This window comes from Pseudophryne corroboree, chromosome 9 (genome assembly GCF_028390025.1).
Source record: "Pseudophryne corroboree isolate aPseCor3 chromosome 9, aPseCor3.hap2, whole genome shotgun sequence".
Lineage (NCBI taxonomy): Eukaryota > Metazoa > Chordata > Amphibia > Anura > Myobatrachidae > Pseudophryne > Pseudophryne corroboree.
The window spans coordinates 75011267-75035516 of NC_086452.1; the positions used below are offsets into that span (position 1 = coordinate 75011267).

At 47.1% G+C, this 24250-nt stretch overlaps 1 protein-coding gene across 4 annotated transcripts in view; it reads right to left on the bottom strand.

Moving 5' to 3' along the window:
- Positions 1-24250, bottom strand: part of LOC134957545 (vitamin D3 hydroxylase-associated protein-like) — a 171116-nt gene that overhangs the window by 126785 nt on the left and 20081 nt on the right. For all 4 annotated transcript variants that reach the window (XM_063939523.1, XM_063939522.1, XM_063939521.1 and 1 more), the window contains exons 5-7: positions 23650-23783; positions 21306-21512; positions 1509-1549 (exon numbers count right to left, since the gene is read on the bottom strand). In XM_063939523.1, the coding sequence (XP_063795593.1) occupies positions 1509-1549; positions 21306-21512; positions 23650-23783 (382 nt within the window). The remainder of the gene's footprint in view (positions 1-1508; positions 1550-21305; positions 21513-23649; positions 23784-24250) is intronic.

Here is a 24250-nt window from a genome sequence, read left to right on the forward strand (position 1 = left end):
AATTGGAATAACAGGCAATGAAGCACTTTCACCTCTCCTACACATAGTTTACAGTCAATCTCTTCCTGAAGGATGGATAAAATTGATGCTAAATTTCTGAAAACTATAAATTGGAGGGTTCTGCGCACTGAGTGTCTTTATTCTATAGCTAGCCGGGGTGTGCTGCTCGTTCTGATGGGTGTTCCAACCCACCTATACGTAAATGGAGATGCTTAGTGGATATACCACAATAGAACTGCGCTCAACCCCTAAGGTGTGTATGTTTAGCTAATGAATGCACATCAGATGTAATAAAGGATAATGTATGAACAGACCCAAATATGCGTTTGCACTTGGATATAGAAATCACAAAAACAACAATATGATGCAAATTAATTGTTGTGAGCCACTGTATTTATTGTATACTGGCCAATCTAAAGGTGTGCGATTAATGCCCAGGGTGGGCGATATTGTCTTTTATAAAGTTCATGCAGGTTATAATACAGACTGCGGTGTCCCGCACATCTGCTGTTGAAAAGTCTTTTGGAAAAAAAAATAATAACAAATGCTGGTGTTGGTAAAAAAATCTTTAAAACCTTCACAATGCCCTGAGCTTACAGTAGTGGCATAAGTGGGGTAAAAAAGGGGTCTCTTGACTGGTGTATCCCCTCTCTGCCCCTGCTGCGTCCTTGTTCAGACGCCCCCCCGGGTGCAGGTCGGTCAGAGAGGTGGACCTGTCTAGCGGTGGGGACCCGATCATGTGACCGGACCAACCCGGAAGCCAGCAGCGCTGCCAGGATACCAGACAGCGGAGGAAGCCGGTGACGGAGCGCAGCGTGCGGCTGGAGCGGGCGACAGGTGAGTTCTCTGTAAGCGGTGGGAGAGGCGCAGCTAGCCGCTCTGCAGAGCGGCATCTGAATCCTTTCCCCACCGCTAGACTGGTCCACCTCTCTGACCGACCTGCACCTGGGGGGCGTCTGAACAAGGACGCACCACGGGCAGAGAGGGGAAACCAGTCCAGAGACCCCTTTTTTACCCCACTTATGCCACCACCGTAAGCTCAGGGCATCGTAAAGGTTTTAAAGATTTTTTACCAACACCAGCATTTGTTATTTTTTTTCCTAAAGACTTTTCAACGGCAGATGTGCGGGACGCCGCAGTCTGTATTATAACCTGCATGAACTTTATAAAAGACAATATCGCCCACCCTGGGCATTAATCGCACACCTTTAGATTGGCCAGTATACAATAAATACAGTGGCTCACAACAATTAATTTGCATCATATTGTTATTTTTGTGATTTCTATATCCAAGTGCAAACGCATATTTGGGTCTGTTGATACATTATCCTTTATTACATCTGATGTGCATTCATTAGCTAAACACACACACCTTAGGGGTTGAGCGCAGTTCTATTGTGGTATATCCACTAAGCATCTAAATTTCTGAAAAGGTTATTTAACAGCAGAATCAAACAAACCAGATGGCATTTCAAGCATCTCTCCACCCACAAATATGCACATTTTACCTGCAGTCATTCCATCAATACACGGACGAACGCCACCAAGGCTGCAAAATGAAATATTATATTATATTAGGTGAACCATTCATATTTTCACTTTAAATTCATTTATATTAAAGATATGCGACCAGGGTTTAATCAACCATGGCAGCATAGTGTGCTACAAACGAATATAATCCCAATTACCCTGACCAAATATTGTTCTAGAAACGGATATTACTGCACCTACTATTCTCTGGCTGGGATGTGTTCAATATCCTGGTGGTCATGTGACCAACACTGAAACACCAACAGCCCGAAGGTAAGTATTGGAGTATGTGTTAGGGTCAGGGTGTGTGTGTGTGTGTGTGTGTGGGACTTGGATGGTTACAGTTAGGCAGTAGGAGGGGTAAGGGTTAAAATAATTATCCTGTCCGATGTCGGGATCTTCAGTGTTGGAATGTGCCCGTCGGCATCCTGAACGCCAGGATTACATACCGAACCGCTCTGGCCATGTGTTATGCTGGGAATTGATACTCCTATATTGTAAGACAGGGTTTGACAATTTTTTCTAAAATCTAGGAGCCAGGATGAAAGTGCAGGAGCGAGACCACTGCCCCCTTCAATCCCAAATAGAAAATATAACCCCCCCTCCACCGCAGTCACATTACTGAGCAGCTTTCCCTACCTCCCCAGGGAAACCAACCACCACAGCCACACAATGAAGGGGGTACCTTCAGACTGTGTCATTGTCATCCTAATCAAAGACAACAATAACATAGCGGAAAAAAGAAATTTGTTTTTCTCGTTAGTATTCACAAGAGGACCAGATGGCAGGATTGATGTATAGCCTCATAACCTCAGCAATGATAATGTCCCACTGCTAAGACCACAAATATTTCTCTATCGTCCTAGTGGATGCTGGGGTTCCTGAAAGGACCATGGGGAATAGCGGCTCCGCAGGAGACAGGGCACAAAAAGTAAAGCTTTTCCAGATCAGGTGGTGTGCACTGGCTCCTCCCCCTATGACCCTCCTCCAGACTCCAGTTAGATTTTTGTGCCCGGCCGAGAAGGGTGCAATTCTAGGTGGCTCTCATAAAGAGCTGCTTAGAGAAAGTTTAGCTTAGGTTTTTTATTTTACAGTGATTCCTGCTGGCAACAGGATCACTGCAACGAGGGACAGAGGGGAGAAGAAGTGAACTCACCTGCGTGCAGGATGGATTGGCTTCTTGGCTACTGGACATCAGCTCCAGAGGGACGATCACAGGTACAGCCTGGATGGTCACCGGAGCCGCGCCGCCGGCCCCCTTGCAGATGCTGAAGTAAGAAGAGGTCCAGAATCGGCGGCTGAAGACTCCTGCAGTCTTCTAAAGGTAGCGCACAGCACTGCAGCTGTGCACCATTTTCCTCTCAGCACACTTCACACGCAGTCACTGAGGGTGCAGGGCGCTGGGGGGGGCGCCCTGGGAGGCAAATGAAAACCTATTAAAAGGCTAAAAATACCTCACATATAGCCCCCAGAGGCTATATGGAGATATTTAACCCCTGCCTGGATTCACAAAATAGCGGGAGACGAGCCCGCCGGAAAAGGGGCGGGGCCTATCTCCTCAGCACACGGCGCCATTTCCTCTCACAGCTCCGCTGGTCAGGACGGCTCCCAGGTCTCTCCCCTGCACTGCACTACAGAAACAGGGTAAAACAGAGAGGGGGGGCAAATTTAATGGCAATATTTTGATATATATAAAGCAGCTATAAGGGAGCACTTATTATAAGGCTATCCCTGTCATATATAGCGCTTTTTTGGTGTGCGCTGGCAGACTCTCCCTCTGTCTCCCCAAAGGGCTAGTGGGTCCTGTCTTCGTGTAGAGCATTCCCTGTGTGTCTGCTGTGTGTCGGTACGTGTGTGTCGACATGTATGAGGACGATATTGGTGTGGAGGCGGAGCAATTGCCAAATATGGGGATGTCACCTCCTAGGGGGTCGACACCAGAATGGATGCCTTTATTTGTGGAATTACGGGATAGCGTCAACTCGCTTAAGCAGTCGTTTGACGACATGAGGCGGCCGGACAATCAATTAGTGCCTGTCCAGGCGCCTCAAACACCGTCAGGGGCTGTGAAACGCCCTTTGCCTCAGTCGGTCGACACAGACCCAGGCACTGATTCCAGTGGTGACGGCGACGAATCAACCGTATTTTCCAGTAGGGCCACACGTTATATGATTTTGGCAATGAAGGAGGCGTTACATTTAGCTGATACTACAGGTACCACTAAACAGGGTATTATGTGGGGTGTGAAAAAACTACCTATAGTTTTTCCTGAATCAGAAGAATTAAATGACGTGTGTGATGAAGCGTGGGTTGCCCATGATAAAAAGCTGATAATTTCAAAGAAATTATTGGCATTATACCCTTTCCCGCCAGAGGTTAGGGAGCGCTGGGAAACACCTCCTAGGGTGGACAAGGCGCTAACACGCTTATCTAAACAAGTGGCGTTACCCTCTCCTGAGACGGCCGCACTTAAAGATCCATCAGATAGGAGGATGGAAAATATCCAAAAAAGTATATACACACATGCAGGTGTTATACTACGACCAGCTATAGCGACTGCCTGGATGTGCAGTGCTGGGGTAGTTTGGTCAGAGTCCCTGATTGAAAATATTGATACCCTGGACAGGGACAATATTTTACTGTCGTTAGAACAAATAAAGGATGCATTTCTTTATATGCGTGATGCACAGAGGGATATCTGCACACTGGCATCACGGGTAAGTGCTATGTCCATTTCGGCCAGAAGAGCTTTATGGACGCGACAGTGGACAGGCGATGCGGATTCAAAACGGCATATGGAAGTTTTGCCGTATAAAGGGGAGGAGTTATTTGGAGTCGGTCTATCAGATTTGGTGGCCACGGCTACAGCTGGGAAATCCACCTTTCTACCTCAAGTCACTCCCCAACAGAAAAAGGCACCGACTTTTCAACCGCAGCCCTTTCGTTCCTTTAAAAATAAGAGAGCAAAGGGCTATTCATATCTGCCACGAGGCAGAGGTCGAGGGAAGAGACAGCAACAGGCAGCTCCTTCCCAGGAACAGAAGCCCTCCCCGGCTTCTACAAAAGCCTCAGCATGACGCCGGGGCTTCTCAAGCGGACTCGGGGACGGTGGGCGGTCGTCTCAAAAATTACAGCGCGCAGTGGGCTCACTCGCAGGTAGATCCCTGGATCCTGCAGATAATATCTCAGGGGTACAGGTTGGAATTAGAGACAGATCCACCTCGCCGTTTCCTGAAGTCTGCTTTACCAACGTCCCCCTCCGAAAGGGAGACGGTTTTGGAAGCCATTCACAAGCTGTACTCTCAGCAGGTGATAGTCAAGGTACCTCTTCTACAACAAGGGAAGGGGTATTATTCCACTCTATTTGTGGTACCGAAGCCGGATGGCTCGGTAAGGCCTATTCTAAATCTGAAGTCCTTGAACCTGTACATAAAGAAGTTCAAGTTCAAGATGGAGTCACTCAGAGCAGTGATAGCGAACCTGGAAGAAGGGGACTTTATGGTATCCTTGGACATCAAGGATGCGTATCTCCACGTTCCAATTTACCCCTCACACCAGGGGTACCTCAGGTTCGTTGTACAAAACTGTCACTATCAATTTCAGACGCTGCCGTTTGGTTTGTCCACGGCACCTCGGGTCTTTACAAAGGTAATGGCCGAGATGATGATTCTTCTTCGAAGAAAAGGCGTATTAATTATCCCATACTTGGACGATCTCCTAATAAGGGCAAGGTCCAGAGAACAGCTAGAGATGGGATTAGCACTATCTCAAGAGGTGCTAAAGCAGCACGGATGGATTCTGAATATTCCAAAATCCCAATTAATGCCGACAACTCGTCTGCTGTTCCTAGGGATGATTCTGGACACGGTTCAGAAAAAGGTTTTTCTTCCCGAGGAAAAAGCCAAGGAGTTATCCGACCTGGTCAGGAACCTCCTAAAACCAGGAAAGGTGTCTGTACATCAATGCACAAGAGTCCTGGGAAAAATGGTGGCTTCTTACGAAGCAATTCCATTCGGCAGATTCCATGCAAGAATTTTCCAAAGGGATCTGTTGGACAAATGGTCAGGGTCGCATCTTCAGATGCACCTGCGGATAACCCTGTCTCCAAGGACAAGGGTATCTCTTCTGTGGTGGTTGCAGAGGGCTCATCTATTGGAGGGCCGCAGATTCGGCATACAGGATTGGATCCTGGTGACCACGGACGCCAGCCTGAGAGGCTGGGGAGCAGTCACACAAGGAAGAAACTTCCAGGGAGTGTGGTCGAGCCTGGAAAATGCTCTTAGTTCCAGAATGTTTATGTGAAGAGACATCTACAATGCTCTAAGCCAGGCGGAACCTCTGCTTCAAGGAAGACCGGTGTTGATCCAGTCGGACAACATCACGGCAGTCGCCCATGTAAACAGACAGGGCGGCACAAGAAGCAGGAGTGCAATGGCAGAAGCTGCCAGGATCCTTCGCTGGGCGGAGAATCACGTGATAGCACTGTCAGCAGTGTTCATCCCGGGCGTGTACAACTGGGAAGCAGACTTCCTCAGCAGACACGATCTTCACCCGGGAGAGTGGGGACTTCATCCAGAAGTTTTCCACATGCTAATAAACCGTTGGGAAAGACCAATGGTGGACATGATGGCGTCTCGCCTCAACAAAAAACTGGACAGGTATTGCGCCAGGTCAAGAGATCCGCAGGCAATAGCTGTGGACGCGCTGGTAACACCTTGGGTGTACCAGTCGGTGTATGTGTTTCCTCCTCTGCCTCTCATACCAAAGGTATTGAGAATCATACGGCAAAGCGGAGTAAGAACGATACTAGTGGCTCCGGATTGGCCAAGAAGGTCTTGGTACCCGGAACTTCAAGAGATGGTCACGGACGATCCGTGGCCTCTACCTCTGAGAAGGGACCTGCTTCAACAGGGTCCCTGCCTCTTTCAAGACTTACCGCGGCTGCGTTTGACGGCATGGCGGTTGAACGCCAGATCCTAAAAGGAAAAGGCATTCCAGAAGAAGTCATTCCTACCTTGATTAAGGCAAGAAAGGAAGTCACCGCGAAGCATTATCACCGCATTTGGCGGAAATATGTTGCGTGGTGCGAGGATCGGAGTGCTCCGACGGAGGAATTTCAACTGGGTCGTTTCCTACATTTCCTGCAATCAGGATTGTCTATGGGTCTCAAATTGGGATCTATTAAGGTTCAAATTTCGGCCCTGTCAATATTCTTCCAAAAAGAATTGGCCTCAGTCCCTGAGGTCCAGACTTTTGTCAAAGGAGTACTGCATATACAGCCTCCTGTGGTGCCTCCGGTGGCACCGTGGGATCTAAATGTAGTTTTAGATTTCCTCAAATCCCATTGGTTTGAACCACTAAAAAATGTGGATTTGAAATATCTCACATGGAAAGTGACTATGTTACTGGCCCTGGCTTCCGCCAGGAGAGTATCTGAACTGGCGGCTTTATCTTATAAAAGCCCTTATTTAATTTTCCATTCGGATAGGGCAGAGCTGCGGACGCGTCCGCATTTTCTCCCTAAGGTGGTATCAGCGTTTCACCTGAACCAGCCTATTGTAGTGCCTGCGGCTACAAGCGACTTGGAGGACTCCAAGTTGTTGGACGTTGTCAGAGCTTTAAAAATATACATTTCAAGGACGGCTGGAGTCAGAAAATCTGACTCGCTGTTTATACTGTATGCACCCAACAAGTTGGGTGCGCCTGCTTCTAAGCAGTCGATTGCTCGTTGGATTTGTAACACAAATCAACTTGCACATTCTGTGGCAGGCCTGCCACAGCCTAAATCTGTTAAGGCCCATTCCACAAGGAAGGTGGGCTCATCTTGGGCGGCTGCCCGAGGGGTCTCGGCATTACAACTCTGCCGAGCAGCTACGTGGTCAGGGGAGAACACGTTTGTAAAATTCTACAAATTTGATACCCTGGCAAAAGAGGACCTGGAGTTCTCTCATTCGGTGCTGCAGAGTCATCCGCACTCTCCCGCCCGTTTGGGAGCTTTGGTATAATCCCCATGGTCCTTTCAGGAACCCCAGCATCCACTAGGACGATAGAGAAAATAAGAATTTACTTACCGATAATTCTATTTCTCGGAGTCCGTAGTGGATGCTGGGCGCCCATCCCAAGTGCGGATTATCTGCAATACTTGTACATAGTTATTGTTAACTAATTCGGGTTATTGTTTAGGGAGCCATCTTTCAGAGGCTCCTCTGTTATCATACTGTTAACTGGGTTTAGATCACAAGTTGTACGGTGTGATTGGTGTGGCTGGTATGAGTCTTACCCGGGATTCAAAATCCTCCCTTATTGTGTACGCTCGTCCGGGCACAGTACCTAACTGGAGTCTGGAGGAGGGTCATAGGGGGAGGAGCCAGTGCACACCACCTGATCTGGAAAAGCTTTACTTTTTGTGCCCTGTCTCCTGCGGAGCCGCTATTCCCCATGGTCCTTTCAGGAACCCCAGCATCCACTACGGACTCCGAGAAATAGAATTATCGGTAAGTAAATTCTTATTTTTCATTGACTCACATCAGGCATGGTTCCAAAAGACTGCATATAGCAGGAGTAGTGCCGATATTTAGAAAGGGAAGTAAATCTGAACCTGGTAATTATAGACCAGTTAGTCTTACATCTATAGTGGGGAAAGTACTAGAAGGTATTTCAAGGGACAGAATACAGGAGTTCCTTGAAACCAATAAGGTTATTAATAGGAACAAACATGGATGTGTGAAGGATAGATCATATCAAACTAACTTACTAGGCTTTTATGAAACAGTTACTGAAAAACTAGATCAGGGTAAAGAGGTGGATGTAATCTTTTTACACTTTGCAAAAGCTTTCGATACAGTGCCTCACATGAGGCTCATCTACAAATTAAGAGAACTTGGGTTAGGGAGCACATTATGCACTTGGGTGAGTAACTGGTTACATAAAAGGGAGCAGCGAGTGGTGGTAAATGGAACTTTTTCAAAATGGACTGAGGTACTCAGTGGTGTGCCACAGGGGTCTGTACTTGTACCACTATTGTTCAACATTTTCATAAATGATCTAGAAGTACTGTAGGCAGTGGCGTAACTAGGGGGCCGCAGCCACTGCGGTCGCTTGGAGGCACGCAGGGCTGCGGGGGCGCCCGCCACTGATTGAGGCTGTTTTGGGAAGGAGGACACGGAGGGCACAGAGCGCGCCTCTCCTATGTGTCCCTCCTGGGTATCTGGCGGCAGCGGTGTGTCTGTTAAATGAAGTGCCCGTTTGTGAGCTCCGATTGGCTCATGAACCGGCACTTCATTTGACAGACACGCCGCCGGAGACCCAGGAGGGCCACACAGGAGAGGCACACGCTGTGCCCTCCGTGTCCTCCTTCCCAAAATGCACAGCAGTGGGGGAGTCTGGGGGAGGGGTGTACCTGGCAGTGGGGGAGCATATTTGGCACTGGGTGGTATATGTGTACCTGGCACTGGGGGGGGGGGGTATATTTGGCACTGGGGGTATATGTGTACCTGGCACTGGGGGGGGGGGGGGGCATATGGGGCACTGGGGGCATATGTGCACCTGGCACTGTGGGGTAATTTATCTGGCACTGGAAGCACAGCCCTAGCAAAAAGCATTACCCCCTGGTTACAAGCACAACACCCAGCTCATGAAGTCCCTGGCAACAAGCATTTGCCCCCTAGCAACGAGCATGACACCCAGTGCATGAAACCCCTGGCAGCAAGCTTGAAACCCAGCACATGATACCTCTGGCAACAAGCATAACACCTACCGCATGAAACCCCTGGCAATGAGCATGACACCCCGAGCATGAAAAACCCTGGCACCGTGCATGGAACCAAGAGCATGAAACTCCTGGCAACGAGCAGGTAATTTAAAATTAATTAGAAGCCTTATTGTAGGACTTAATGTGTAATGGGCATTGCGGTGTGTGGCAAAATGCATCACGGACATTGCGGTGTGTGTCATAATGTGTCACAGGCATTACGGTGTGTGGCATACTATATCACGGGCATTGTGTTATGTGATATAATGTCTCAGGGTCATTGCAGTGTGTGGCATAATGCATCACGGACATTGCGGTGTGTGGCATAATGTATCACGGACATTACGGTGTGTGGCATAATGTATCACAGGCATTGTATGTGCTATACTGTATCAGGGGCATTGCAGTGTGTAGCATAACGTATAACGGGCATTGCGATGCGTGTCATAATGTGTCACAGGCATTACGGTGTGTGGCATAATATGTCGGGGGCATTATGGTGTGTGCATATTGTGTCATGGGCATTATTGTGTGCGGCATAATGTCTAAGGGCCATTGCAGTATGTGGCATAATGTATACTGAGCATTACTATAAGGAGGAAAAATGACTAATAATGCAAGGTGCGTTATTTTTTTTTCCTGTGGTGGCCAACGTCTGGGCACGCAGGTTGCAAAACTGGGGTATAAGGTAGTCTTTTCCTTCAATGCCATGCCCCTTTATGCAAAGCTACACACCCTTTTTGTGGTGGTTGCCTTCGGCGCGTGCAGATTCATCACTTTACTAGTGAAAATGAGGGGCGGGCAGAGAATGTTTTGGCTTGGGGGGAGAAAAATTTCTAGTTACGCCACTGACTGTAGGTCTAGAGAGAGCAGCGTCAATTTTTGCAGAGGATACCAAACTGTGTAAGGTTATAAATTTGGTGTACGATGCAGAGTCTCTTCAGAACGACTTATTTAAACTGGAAACATGGGCTTTAAAGTAGAGATGAGCGGGTTCGGTTTCTCTGAATCCGAACCCGCCCGAACTTCATGTTTTTTTACACGGGTCCGAGCGACTCGGATCTTCCCGCCTTGCTCGGTTAACCCGAGCGCGCCCGAACGTCATCATCACGCTGTCGGATTCTCGCGAGACTCGGATTCTATATAAGGAGCCGCGCGTCGCGGCCATTTTCACACGTGCATTGAGATTGATAGGGAGAGGACGTGGCTGGCGTCCTCTCCGTTTAGAAATTAAAATAGATAGGAGAGTGAGAGTGAGACACTTCATTTACTTACTGGAGCTTAGGAGGAGTTATACTAGTGACTGATGACCACTGACCTGACCACCAGTGCAGTTTTATAATTTATTATTATTTAATAATCCGTTCTGTTCTTGTTCTCTGCCTGAAAAAAACGATACACAGTGACTCAGTCACACTCACATACCATATCTGTGCTCAGCCCAGTGTGCTGCATCATCTATGTATAATATCTGACTGTGCTCACACAGCTTAATTGTGGGGGAGACTGGGGAGCAGTTATAGGTTATAGCAGGAGCCAGGAGTACATATTAAACACAGTGCACACTTTTGCTGCCAGAGTGCCACTGCCAGTGTGACTGACCACTGTGACCAGTGACCTGACCACACTGACCACCAGTATAGTATATTGTGATTGAATGTCTGCCTGAAAAAGTACACTCGTCGTGTGACTTGTGTGGTGTTTTTTTATTCTATAAAAATTAAAAAACTCATTCTGCCGACAGTGTCCAGCAGGTCCGTCATTATATAATATATACCTGTCCGGCTGCAGTAGTGATATATATATATTTTTTATATCATTATTTATCATCCAGTCTATATTAGCAGCAGACACAGTACAGTACGGTAGTCCACGGCTGTAGCTACCTCTGTGTCGGCACTCGGCAGTCCATCCATAATTGTATACCACCTACCCGTGGTTTTTTTTTTCTTCTTTATACATACTACATCTCATTATCATCCAGTCTATATTAGCAGCAGACACAGTACAGTACGGTAGTCCACGGCTGTAGCTATCTCTGTGTCGGCAGTCCATCCATAATTGTATACTAGTATCCATCCATCTCCATTGTTTACCTGAGGTGCCTTTTAGTTGTGCCTATTAAAATATGGAGAACAAAAATGTTGAGGTTCCAAAATTAGGGAAAGATCAAGATCCACTTCCACCTCGTGCTGAAGCTGCTGCCACTAGTCATGGCCGAGACGATGAAATGCCAGCAACGTCGTTTGCCAAGGCCGATGCCCAATGTCATAGTACAGAGCATGTCAAATCCAAAACACCAAATATCAGTAAAAAAAGGACTCCAAAACCTAAAATAAAATTGTCGGAGGAGAAGCGTAAACTTGCCAATATGCCATTTACCACACGGAGTGGCAAGGAACGGCTGAGGCCCTGGCCTATGTTCATGGCTAGTGGTTCAGCTTCACATGAGGATGGAAGCACTCAGCCTCTCGCTAGAAAACTGAAAAGACTCAAGCTGGCAAAAGCACCGCAAAGAACTGTGCGTTCTTCGAAATCCCAAATCCACAAGGAGAGTCCAATTGTGTCGGTTGCGATGCCTGACCTTCCCAACACTGGACGTGAAGAGCATGCGCCTTCCACCATTTGCACGCCCCCTGCAAGTGCTGGAAGGAGCACCCGCAGTCCAGTTCCTGATAGTCAGATTGAAGATGTCAGTGTTGAAGTACACCAGGATGAGGAGGATATGGGTGTTGCTGGCGCTTGGGAGGAAATTGACCAGGAGGATTCTGATGGTGAGCTGGTTTGTTTAAGTCAGGCACCCGGGGAGACACCTGTTGTCCGTGGGAGGAATATGGCCGTTGACATGCCTGGTGAAAATACCAAAAAAATCAGCTCTTCAGTGTGGAGGTATTTCAACAGAAAAGCGGACAACAGGTGTCAAGCCGTGTGTTGCCTTTGTCAAGCTGTAATAAGTAGGGGTAAGGACGTTAACCACCTCGGAACATCCTCCCTTATACGTCACCTGCAGCGCATTCATAATAAGTCAGTGACAAGTTCAAAAACTTTGGGCGACAGCGGAAGCAGTCCACTGACCAGTAAATCCCTTCCTCTTGTAACCAAGCTCACGCAAACCACCCCACCAACTCCCTCAGTGTCAATTTCCTCCTTCCCCAGGAATGCCAATAGTCCTGCAGGCCATGTCACTGGCAATTCTGACGAGTCCTCTCCTGCCTGGGATTCCTCCGATGCATCCTTGCGTGTAACGCCTACTGCTGCTGGCGCTGCTGTTGTTGCTGCTGGGAGTCGATGGTCATCCCAGAGGGGAAGTCGTAAGCCCACTTGTACTACTTCCAGTAAGCAATTGACTGTTCAACAGTCCTTTGCGAGGAAGATGAAATATCACAGCAGTCATCCTGCTGCAAAGCGGATAACTGAGGCCTTGACAACTATGTTGGTGTTAGACGTGCGTCCGGTATCCGCCGTTAGTTCACAGGGAACTAGACAATTTATTGAGGCAGTGTGCCCCCGTTACCAAATACCATCTAGGTTCCACTTCTCTAGGCAGGTGATACCGAGAATGTACACGGACGTCAGAAAAAGACTCCAGTGTCCTAAAAAATGCAGTTGTACCCAATGTCCACTTAACCACGGACATGTGGACAAGTGGAGCAGGGCAGGGTCAGGACTATATGACTGTGACAGCCCACTGGGTAGATGTATGGACTCCCGCCGCAAGAACAGCAGCGGCGGCACCAGTAGCAGCATCTCGCAAACGCCAACTCTTTCCTAGGCAGGCTACGCTTTGTATCACCGGTTTCCAGAATACGCACACAGCTGAAAACCTCTTACGGCAACTGAGGAAGATCATAGCGGAATGGCTTACCCCAATTGGACTCTCCTGTGGATTTGTGGCATCGGACAACGCCAGCAATATTGTGTGTGCATTAAATATGGGCAAATTCCAGCACGTCCCATGTTTTGCACATACCTTGAATTTGGTGGTGCAGAATTTTTTAAAAAACGACAGGGGCGTGCAAGAGATGCTGTCGGTGGCCAGAAGAATTGCGGGACACTTTCGGCGTACAGGCACCACGTACAGAAGACTGGAGCACCACCAAAAACTACTGAACCTGCCCTGCCATCATCTGAAGCAAGAAGTGGTAACGAGGTGGAATTCAACCCTCTATATGCTTCAGAGGTTGGAGGAGCAGCAAAAGGCCATTCAAGCCTATACAATTGAGCACGCTATAGGAGGTGGAATGCACCTGTCTCAAGCGCAGTGGAGAATGATTTCAACGTTGTGCAAGGTTCTGATGCCCTTTGAACTTGCCACACGTGAAGTCAGTTCAGACACTGCCAGCCTGAGTCAGGTCATTCCCCTCATCAGGCTTTTGCAGAAGAAGCTGGAGACATTGAAGGAGGAGCTAACACGGAGCGATTCCGCTAGGCATGTGGGACTTGTGGATGGAGCCCTTAATTCGCTTAACAAGGATTCACGGGTGGTCAATCTGTTGAAATCAGAGCACTACATTTTGGCCACCGTGCTCAATCCTAGATTTAAAGCCTACCTTGGATCTCTCTTTCCGGCAGACACAAGTCTGCTGGGGTTGAAAGACCTGCTGGTGAGAAAATTGTCAAGTCAAGCGGAACGCGACCTGTCAACATCTCCTCCTTCACATTCTCCCGCAACTGGGGGTGCGAGGAAAAGGCTCAGATTTCCGAGCCCACCCGCTGGCGGTGATGCAGGGCAGTCTGGAGCGACTGCTGACATCTGGTCCGGACTGAAGGACCTGACAACGATTACGGATACGGACATGTCGTCTACTGGCACTGCATATGATTCTCTCCCCATTGAAAGAATGGTGGAGGATTATATGAGTGACCGCATCCAAGTAGGCACGTCAGACAGTCCGTACTTATACTGGCAGGAAAAAGAGGCAATTTGGAGGCCCTTGCACAAACTGGCTTTATTCTACCTAAGTTGCCCTCCCACAAGTGTGTACTTCGAAAGAGTGTTTAGTGCCGCCGCTCACCTTGTCAGCAATCGGCGTACGAGGTTACATCCAGAAAATGTGGAGAAGATGATGTTCATTAAAATGAATTATAATCAATTCCTCCGCGGAGACATTGACCAGCAGCAATTGCCTCCACAAAGTACACAGGGAGCTGAGATGGTGGATTCCAGTGGGGACGAATTGATAATCTGTGAGGAGGGGGATGTACACGGTGATATATCGGAGGATGATGATGAGGTGGACATCTTGCCTCTGTAGAGCCAGTTTGTGCAAGGAGAGATTAATTGCTTCTTTTTTGGTGGGGGTCCAAACCAACCCGTCATATCAGTCACAGTCGTGTGGCAGACCCTGTCACTGAAATGATGGGTTGGTTAAAGTGTGCATGTCCTGTTTATACAACATAAGGGTGGGTGGGAGGGCCCAAGGACAATTCCATCTTGCACCTCTTTTTTCTTTAATTTTTCTTTGCGTCATGTGCTGTTTGGGGAGGGTTTTTTGGAAGGGACATCCTGCGCGACACTGCAGTGACACTCCTAGATGGGCCCGGTGTTTGTGTCGGCCACTAGGGTCGCTTATCTTACTCACACAGCTACCTCATTGCGCCTCTTTTTTTCTTTGCGTCATGTGCTGTTTGGGGAGGGTTTTTTGGAAGGGACATCCTGCGTGACACTGCAGTGCCACTCCTAGATGGGCCCGGTGTTTGTGTCGGCCACTAGGGTCGCTTATCTTACTCACACAGCTACCTCATTGCGCCTCTTTTTTTCTTTGCGTCATGTGCTGTTTGGGGAGGGTTTTTTGGAAGGGACATCCTGCGTGACACTGCAGTGACACTCCTAGATGGGCCCGGTGTTTGTGTCGGCCACTAGGGTCGCTTATCTTACTCACACAGCTACCTCATTGCGCCTCTTTTTTTCTTTGCGTCATGTGCTGTTTGGGGAGGGTTTTTTGGAAGGGACATCCTGCGTGACACTGCAGTGCCACTCCTAGATGGGCCAGGTGTTTGTGTCGGCCACTAGAGTCGCTTAGCTTAGTCATCCAGCGACCTCGGTGCAAATTTTAGGACTAAAAATAATATTGTGAGGTGTGAGGTATTCAGAATAGACTGAAAATAAGTGGAAATTATGGTTTTTGAGGTTAATAATACTTTGGGATCAAAATGACCCCCAAATTCTATGATTTAAGCTGTTTTTTAGGTTTTTTGAAAAAAAAACACCCGAATCCAAAACACACCCGAATCCGACAAAAAAAATTCGGTTAGGTTTTGCCAAAACGCGGTCGAACCCAAAACACGGCCGCGGAACCGAACCCAAAACCAAAACACAAATCCCGAAAAATTTTCGGCGCTCATCTCTACATTAAAGTGGATAATGAGGTTCAATATAGACAAATATAAGGTACTGCACTTCGGTAGCAAGAACAAGAACACTACCTACATACTAAATGGGAAGAAACTAAAGGATTCTGTACTGGAAAAAGATTTAGGTGTTCACATAGAAAACAAACTTAACAGTAGTACCCAGAGTAGGAATGCAGCAAAAAAGGCAAACAAGGTATTAGCATGCATGAAGAGGGAATTGATGAGTGGCCTCACCCATTATATAAATCACTAGTGAGGCCACATCTCTAATACTGTGCACAACTATGGGCACCATACTACATAAAGGGTATCCTGGACCTAGAAAGGTTCAGAGACAGGTGACCAAATTGATTAAGGGGATGGAGACACTAGAATATGATGAAAGGCTTGAAGATCCCTGCCGCCTTTCAAATTCTGCGCTGTTCGATCGCTGGAACCGGCAGCCAATCAGGAGCGGCTGCTCTTGATCAGCTGCCAGTCCGTGGCAGATTTCAAATACTGGCGGTCATAGGGACCGAAGGCCATCTGCACACCACCGCAGCCCCGGGCCTTCTCCTCCATACTGTCGCCACCCACGTCCTCCACCACAGCGCCGCTGCCAAGGGCCTTCTCCGCACTGTCGCCACCCAGGGCCTTCTCCCCGCCGCTGACTACAGCATCTGCACCGCCGCCGACCACAGCCCTCTCTGCTGCTCAGTAGGTACTGTTACCCTGCTTCCCTATGTCCCTCTGTCACTCTCCCTGTCCCTGCTGTCACTCTTCCTGTCACTCTCCGTCCCTGCTGTCACTCTCCCTGAATTGTGGATCATACTGTGAGGCATAATGTGAATTGTGGATCATACCATGTGGCATAATGTGAATTTTGGATCATATTGTGAGGCATAATGTGAATTGTGGATTATACTGTGTGGCATAATGTGAATTTTGGCTCATACCGTGTTGTATAATGCAAAATTTGTAATCATTCTAGTCGAGCATAATGTGAATTTTGGATCATACTGTATGGCATAATGTGAATTTTGGCTCATTCAGTGTGGCATAATGTGTATGGGGCACCAGTGCTAGATAGTGTAAGGGGTCCTACTATTGTGGTGCATAATGTGTATAAGGGGTATATGGTGTGGTACACTACACTTAAGGACACGCTCTTTTGAGTGGCCACACTCCCTTTTCCGGAGCACAATTACAACCTTCACTTTTCTATACCCCCACTTCAAAATTTCCACTTCGACCACTATACATTTGGACATTATACACAGGTGCAGCAGTATATACATGTGGGAATTATACACAGGTTCAGCAGTATATACTGCTGGAAATTTGGTGAGTTTTGGTCAGAGATGTGCGGACAAGGTAGGCGGAGGGAGGCACTGCCTCACCTGCCATAGACTTTTTACTCCAGAGCTTGGACTATAAAAATTATTAGAATAATACAAAGATGATATTTATAATGTATTCTTTGTATTTTTCATATAATTTATATAGTAAAAACTCTGGCTCATACGTTAGTATGACAGGAAAGACTCACCTGCCTCACCTCACCGCACGTCACGGATATTCGCCCATTTCTACCCCCTGTACATTCTTGGGAACTGCTCCAGGTAATGCTCAACGATTTCAATTTGTTGATTGTGTGCTTAAAAAAAAATAAAAAATTAAAATCGCAACCTATGGCCCAAAGTGAAATGGAGTTTGTTTCTTTGCATATATTGGTCATGTATGATTCACTACAGTATGTTTGCCACACCATAAGAACCAAGCTACTTTTTGCAGTGCTGCGATCAGATAGTCGCCACTTATAGGGGAGTGTATTTTTGCTTTGCAAGTGTGTGAACGCTTGTGCAGCTGAGCAGTACAAAAAAGTTTTGTGCAGTTTCTGAGTTGCCCAGAACTAACTCAGCCGCTGTGATCACTTCAGTCTGTTAGTGTCCGGAATTTACGTCAGACACCCGCCCTGCAAACACTTGGACACGCCTGCGTTTTTCCAAACACTCCCAGAAAATGGTCAGTTGCCACCCACAAACGCCCTCTTCCTGTCAATCTCCTTGCGATCAGCTGTGCGAATGGATGCTTTGTTAAATCCATCGCTCAGGAACAATCCACATTGTACCCATATGACGCGCATTGCAGTGCATATGCATGGTGCATACGCATGGTGCACCGCAATGTGGGAGGCCATGCCCACCCATCCAGGCCACACACCCTTTTTGAGTGAGCGCGGCTTTGCCTCGCAATGGTCCCGAATTCCTGTGCTTAGAAGTTGGGAGATATGCATAAACCATAGACATCACATTCACATTACAGTTTCCAGATCATAGACTGTTGGTTGGTAAAATTTAAAAAGTATTAGTAGAGAATTTGCAAGGGAGGCCCCAAGATTTCGACTGCCTAGGGCCTCCACAGAGTTTAATCTGGCACTGCGATACACTCATCTCTAATAAATATACTACAAAATAATCTACTATGGCTCTGTAATCAACTTACTACCAAACAATTGCTGCTACGCCATACTTGCCTACCCTTATGGCCGGGAGGCTCCGGAAATTCTAGTGGCCCTCCCGGCCCCCCGGAAAGGTGGGCAAGTCTACCGCTTTCCCTGGCAGCCCCAGGCACGGGGGTGGGCGGTCCGAGGGGGATACAATGATGTGATTTGCTCTGAATCGCATCATCGTAGCTACGCCCCGCTATACCATGATACCACGCCCCCAGACTGCCCACTTCCCCTATCGGTCACGCCTCCGCTTGGATAGCCCACATTGCCGCCGGCCATGCCCCCATTAGCCTACCACGCTGCCTCCTCCTGGAGAAGGGTGCAGCAACATACCTCCCAACTTTAGAAAGTAGGGGGCATGGCCTCGCAGGTAGGGTCGTAGCCCTTGTGGAAGTGCTGCGATCGTGGTTCATGCCCCCGTTTTTTGCAGCTGTGGGGGGCATGCCAAGCGCTCTGTGAGCTGCTGGCATGCGCCATGTCCCTCTCTCCCAGTGAACAGACAGTGTCTATTCACCGCTGCTCTGAGAGTGAGAGGGTCTCCCAACAGCCACTCCATCTCTCTTCCTAACCCTCCTGCCTCTGCATCCTCCATCTCTCTTCTTCCTCCTAACTCCCCAGTCTCTGCATCCTCCATCTCTCTTCCGCCTAACTCTCCAGCCTCTGCATCATCCAACTCTCTTCCTACTTCTCCAGCCTCTGCATCATCCAACTCTTCCTACCTCCCCAGCCTCTGCATCCTCCATCTCTCTACCTCTTAACTATCCAGCCTCTGTATCCTCCATCTCTTCCTACTTCACCAGCCTCTGCATCCTCCATCTGTCTTTCTCCTCCTAACTCTCCATCCTCCATCTCTCTTCCTCCTAACTCTCCTACCTCTTCATCCTCCATCTCTTTCTCCTTCTTTCTCTCCAGCCTCCATCTCTCTTCCTAACACTCCAGCCTCTGCATCCTCCATTTCTTTTCCTAACTCTCCAGCCTCTGCATCCTCCAACTCTCTTCCTCCTGCACCCTCCAACTCTCTTCATCCTCCTAACTCTCCAGCCTCTGCATTCTACAACTGTTCCTCCCCAGTCTCTGCATCCCCAACTCTCTCCCTCCACCTACCTCTCCAGCTTTTGCATCCCTCAACTCTGTCTCCTCTTTCTATCTCTCCAGCCACTGCATCCTCTATCTCTCTAGCTTCTGCATCTCCCAACTCTTCCCCCTCCTACCTCCCCAGCTTCTGCATTCCCCAATGCTCTTCCACCTACCTCTTCAGCCTCTGCATCACCCCAATTCTATTCCTCATCCTATGTCTCCAGCCTCTGCTTTGGCCTACTTTGCTGCCCATTGTCTCTGCCCATATTCTTCCTAGAATGGAAGCTATCTTATTTTCTCTGTGCAGGTATGTAATTTGCAGGTTGTATTTATGTTCATTATTTGTTTACCAATGTATTTATTAACCAATGTACAGTATTTTTGTTGCATGTTCTATACCCTACGCACAGCACTACATATGTTGCGATATAAAAGATAAAGGGGTCTATTCATATAAGAATGCAATGTTTAGGTTTTACATCGAATTCTTATCTCGGGTATTTTGCCATAATTTTACATCAATTCACGTTGCCATACCCGATTCCTGATGCGATCCAGCATATGTCAGGTCAACTTACTATAGCGGAGGTAGGGACACAGTAAGAATGCATTGAGGCAGTAAGGATGTGGTGACCAAAGCGGCAGCTGGTGTAAGACAGAAGGAGGGGGCAGTGGGCCATAAGTAGGAGGGAAATGGCATATGCATATGTCAGGTCACCTTACTGTAGAGGAGGTAGGGAGAGAGCAGGGAGGCACTGGGGCATTAAAGAGCAGGTGCCCCAGCATGTGCTTATGTCGTGTCACCTTATTACAGCGGCAGCGGGGGTAGGAGGCTGACAGGAGGGGGTGGCTGACAGGAGGGGGAGACCCAGCATATGCATACGCTCCCCTGATTGGCTGCAGTGGGTGAAGTGGGCAGGGAACTTAGGGAGAAGGCTGTCTTCAATTCTCCACTGTAACCCACTCTATTAATAGCCGAGATTAGCGCTGTTTACTGCAAAATGGGGATTCTCTCTGCTTTATGAAGAGCAGGATAGATACAGCTTTATTTCACCTCACCCCGATTCATAGATGCCAGCTCTCTGGACAAACTGGAATATGTGCTGCCGTTAGCCATTTCTAGGCAGTCAGTGAGGTGGGGTTGGCAAAATGTCCTTTTCTACTAGGAATGAAGTGACCTCTTAGATCCATTCCGTGCAATTTACAAACTTCCTCAGTTATTTGTAGCCTGAAAACCTTTAGTTAAGATACAGATGCAAATAATATTTATATGGTAGTGACTGTAGCTATATGTCTACAGGTTGTTGACCAGATAAGGTGATATTGAAGCATATAGTAATTTCTCAAGTGTTCTGGAATGTCCAGATGGACAAACACGTATGTATATTGTACTGTAATATACGTTATATTTGAGGTGTAGTGACGTCACATGGCTTGCTGTGATAGTCTAATGATAGTAATAGGAATCCCCTCATACAAGCAAATTACTTGGAGTCAATTCGGAGCTTGAGTATATGATGAATGTACCCTTTACTGTGAAATACTACAGGATATTAGCTGTAAGCTCACATGATTTAATTTCATAACCTATATAGGAACCATCAACCTGGGACCTTGTGATTTTACATTCTATATACAGGTTGAGTATTCCTTATCCAAAATGCTTGGGACCAGAGGTATTTTGGATATCGGATTTTTCCGTATTTCGGAATAATTGCATACCATAATGAGATATCATGGTGATGGGACCCAAGTCTAAGCATAGAATGCATTTATGTTACATATACACCTTATACACAGCCTGAAGGTCATTTTAGCCAATATTTTTTACAACTTTGTGCATTGTACAAAGTGTATCTACATTCACACAATTCATTTATGTTTCATATACACCTTATACACACAGCCTGAAGGTCATTCAATGCAATATTTTTAATAACTTTGTGTATTAAACAAAGTTTGTGTACATTGAGCCATCAAAAAACAAAGGTTTCACTATCTCACTCTCACTCAAAAAAGTCCGTATTTCGGAATATTTGGATATGGGATACTCAACCTGTATTTATATATTCAGACATCCAGTATAGGAGGAATAGAGCTCACCTCTGTCTGCTGGAAGTTGGCTTAAATCCGGCGATTCCACAAACGCTGGCTGGGAGGCGGATGCTGCCACCAAGGTCTGTTCCAATACCAAGAATTGAACCACCACCTCCAATTAATGCTCCCTCTCCGCCGGAAGATCCCGACACCCCCTTGGCTCTGTTATAGGGGTTTACTGTGATTCTGTATATCGGGTTACTGGTTTCACAGCTAAAGTAATAGAAAGTGGTAGAGAGCATTATGAGTACACAGCATTAGAATAAATCCCTAAAACAAAACATCCTCGGCAAATCTCTTTATATTATGGACATGTGATTATAAACATGAAATAGTGGGATTTATATATGTGTGTGCATGTGAAAGGGTCGATGTTACAATTCAATGGTGTATTTCTTACCTTACCCATAATCCTTTGCCAGTAGTGGATGGATAGGTGTAACACCCCACCCCACTGTGCACTGCTTAGGGGATTGTGTCCCATACTTGTGATGGAACCATTAATGACCTTGTCCAATCCCATGGGAGATAGGTGTGTAAACACAATCTCATGAGTGAAGAATGTGTTCAAGTTTAAAATCCTTCTCTAACCAGTAAGAGCAGTGTCTCAGCGTAGTTCAAGCCCACAAGAGTAGTTCTGACCATGGGGTTTATTCATGAAGCAGTGAAAAGAATGGAGAAGTGAGCCAGTAGAGAAAATGCCCATGGCAACCAGTCAGCATTGATGTAACATTATCAAGTGAATTCTATAAAATTATACGTAGCAGCTGATTGGTTTGCCTTGGGCAATTTTTCCGCTGTCTCACTTCTCCACACTTTTCACTGACTCATGAATAGACCCCATTGTCTGACTGAATGTACGAGGAGATGAGGACTAATTGTACAGATACAGGACATGCAGGTCCGCAGCTACATCCAGAATGTTGATGGATATGAATATGCAAAGTTGATACGACTATACATACGTCTTCATATGTATGCATCACCCCACTCTTTCCTTGCATGAGAGTAGCCTTCATTATAATTAGCTTTGGCACTTACACCTACCCCATGCTAAGTTTAAAAGATCTATCTGAGATCAGGCTTTCCCACAGCACACACAAGACTCGGAGTTAACTCTAAAGCCACATACACACGGTGCGATATAACTACCGATTTGGACTATATAGTCCATATCGGTAGAAAACAGTGCTTGCAATGCCGATGCGCGGTCCCGCATGGTCAGAAAAATAGACTGTACAAGCAGGTCAATTTTGACTAGAAAAGTGTACAATCTAGTATCCTCAAAATTGTACATAGCCAAAATTGTACCATGTGTATAGTCAATATCGGCGGTTCTGGACTCCAGGGAGTTCAAGGAAAATTGCAAAGTCAAAATCGGCTTTTAGGCAGAATTGCACAGTGTGTAGGCCCAGGACACTCCCACAAGATGGTTCAGATGACACCAAAAAGATGCATCTGACCGAGATAAGTAGAGGTGTGTGTCTGTGGCGGTGCATGGGCAGCTAGCTACAAAATACAAATCAAGAGATACGGCCGCTCTCAGAATTCAGCTTAGAGAGAGAGCACAGCAGATGAGAAATACGGAAAGCAGAGTTCCAAGTGGGACATTGGCTAGACACATGTGGAGCTACAGCAGTGTTTTCCAACTCCAGTCATCAGGGACCCCAAACAGTGCATGTTTTACAAACGAGATCTGGAAAATATGCACTGTTAAAGGGCCCCTCAGGACTGGAGTTTGGAAACACTGAGCTACAGAGACACTGTGGCAGATGTAGATTTGGAACGGTATCCGGACTCCAGGTCGACAGCACAAAGGTCGACACACCTTAGGTCGACGCCAATTGGTCGACACACCTTAGGTCGACATGGACAAAAGGTCGACGTGAGTTTCACGATTTTTCTCTTTTTTTGAACTTTCATACTTAACGATCCACGTGGACTACGATTGGAACGGTAAAGTGTGCCGAGCGAAGCGGTAGCGGAGCGAAGGCACCATGCGAGGGGACGCGGTGCACTAATTGGGGTTCCCGGTCACTCTACGAAGAAAACGACACCAAAAAAACTCATGTCGACCTTTTTCCATGTCGACCTTGTTCCTGTCGACCTTTTGTCCATGTCGACCTAAGGTGTGTCGACCAACTGGCGTCGACCTAAGGTGTGTCGACCTTTGTGCTGTCGACCCTCAGTCCCAGACCCATTTGGAACACATTTTGTGCAGTTTGCAGAGATGGGAAGAGTCTGAGCAGGAAGGTAGGTGCACTGACTTCAAGCACCCACATCACATAGACCTGTGGATAGGATACACATGGATAGCCCTTCAGAAACATCAGAGACTCCTTGAATTCACCATAAGAGAGACTGGGGAACATTTGTCTTGGCAAACACAATTGCTCCTTGTTTCTTCAAAACCTTAACGATGATGCTGTCCTCTTCCTCTACCTCACTGAGGTACTGAACAAAGCCACATGTGGAAGGATGGCCCTGAAAATACACCAAAAGAGCTGTTAAAAGAATATCTTTGCTTCATAGGTAAGTCAGTATGGACCTTTCATTAGCACATACAGATAAGAAAATCTTGAAGCCAAAGTAAGGTAAGCCAAAATAAAAATGTGCAGATGAAGTCCTTCGCCAATGGACTTATTATCTAATCATTTATACTTTATATCTGATGTTCTAGTAGTGAGTGTGTACCAAATTATTATTTTACAGACTGAGATATCTATGCACTAAAAGGTCTGATTCAGAATTGCAGGCAAGGCTGCTAAAGACGCTGCCACATTACATTACACATTAATTGTGTAACGCCTAGTTACACCCTCTCAGCCACCGTTGTAGACGTATTGGGAAAGTGTAGGACCCTTATTCACCTGTAGTTCTCAAAGTTGCATATGCTTCTCTAGTGTGCATGCACTGCGCAAAAAATGGCAAGATACAAAGCTAAATAAGGC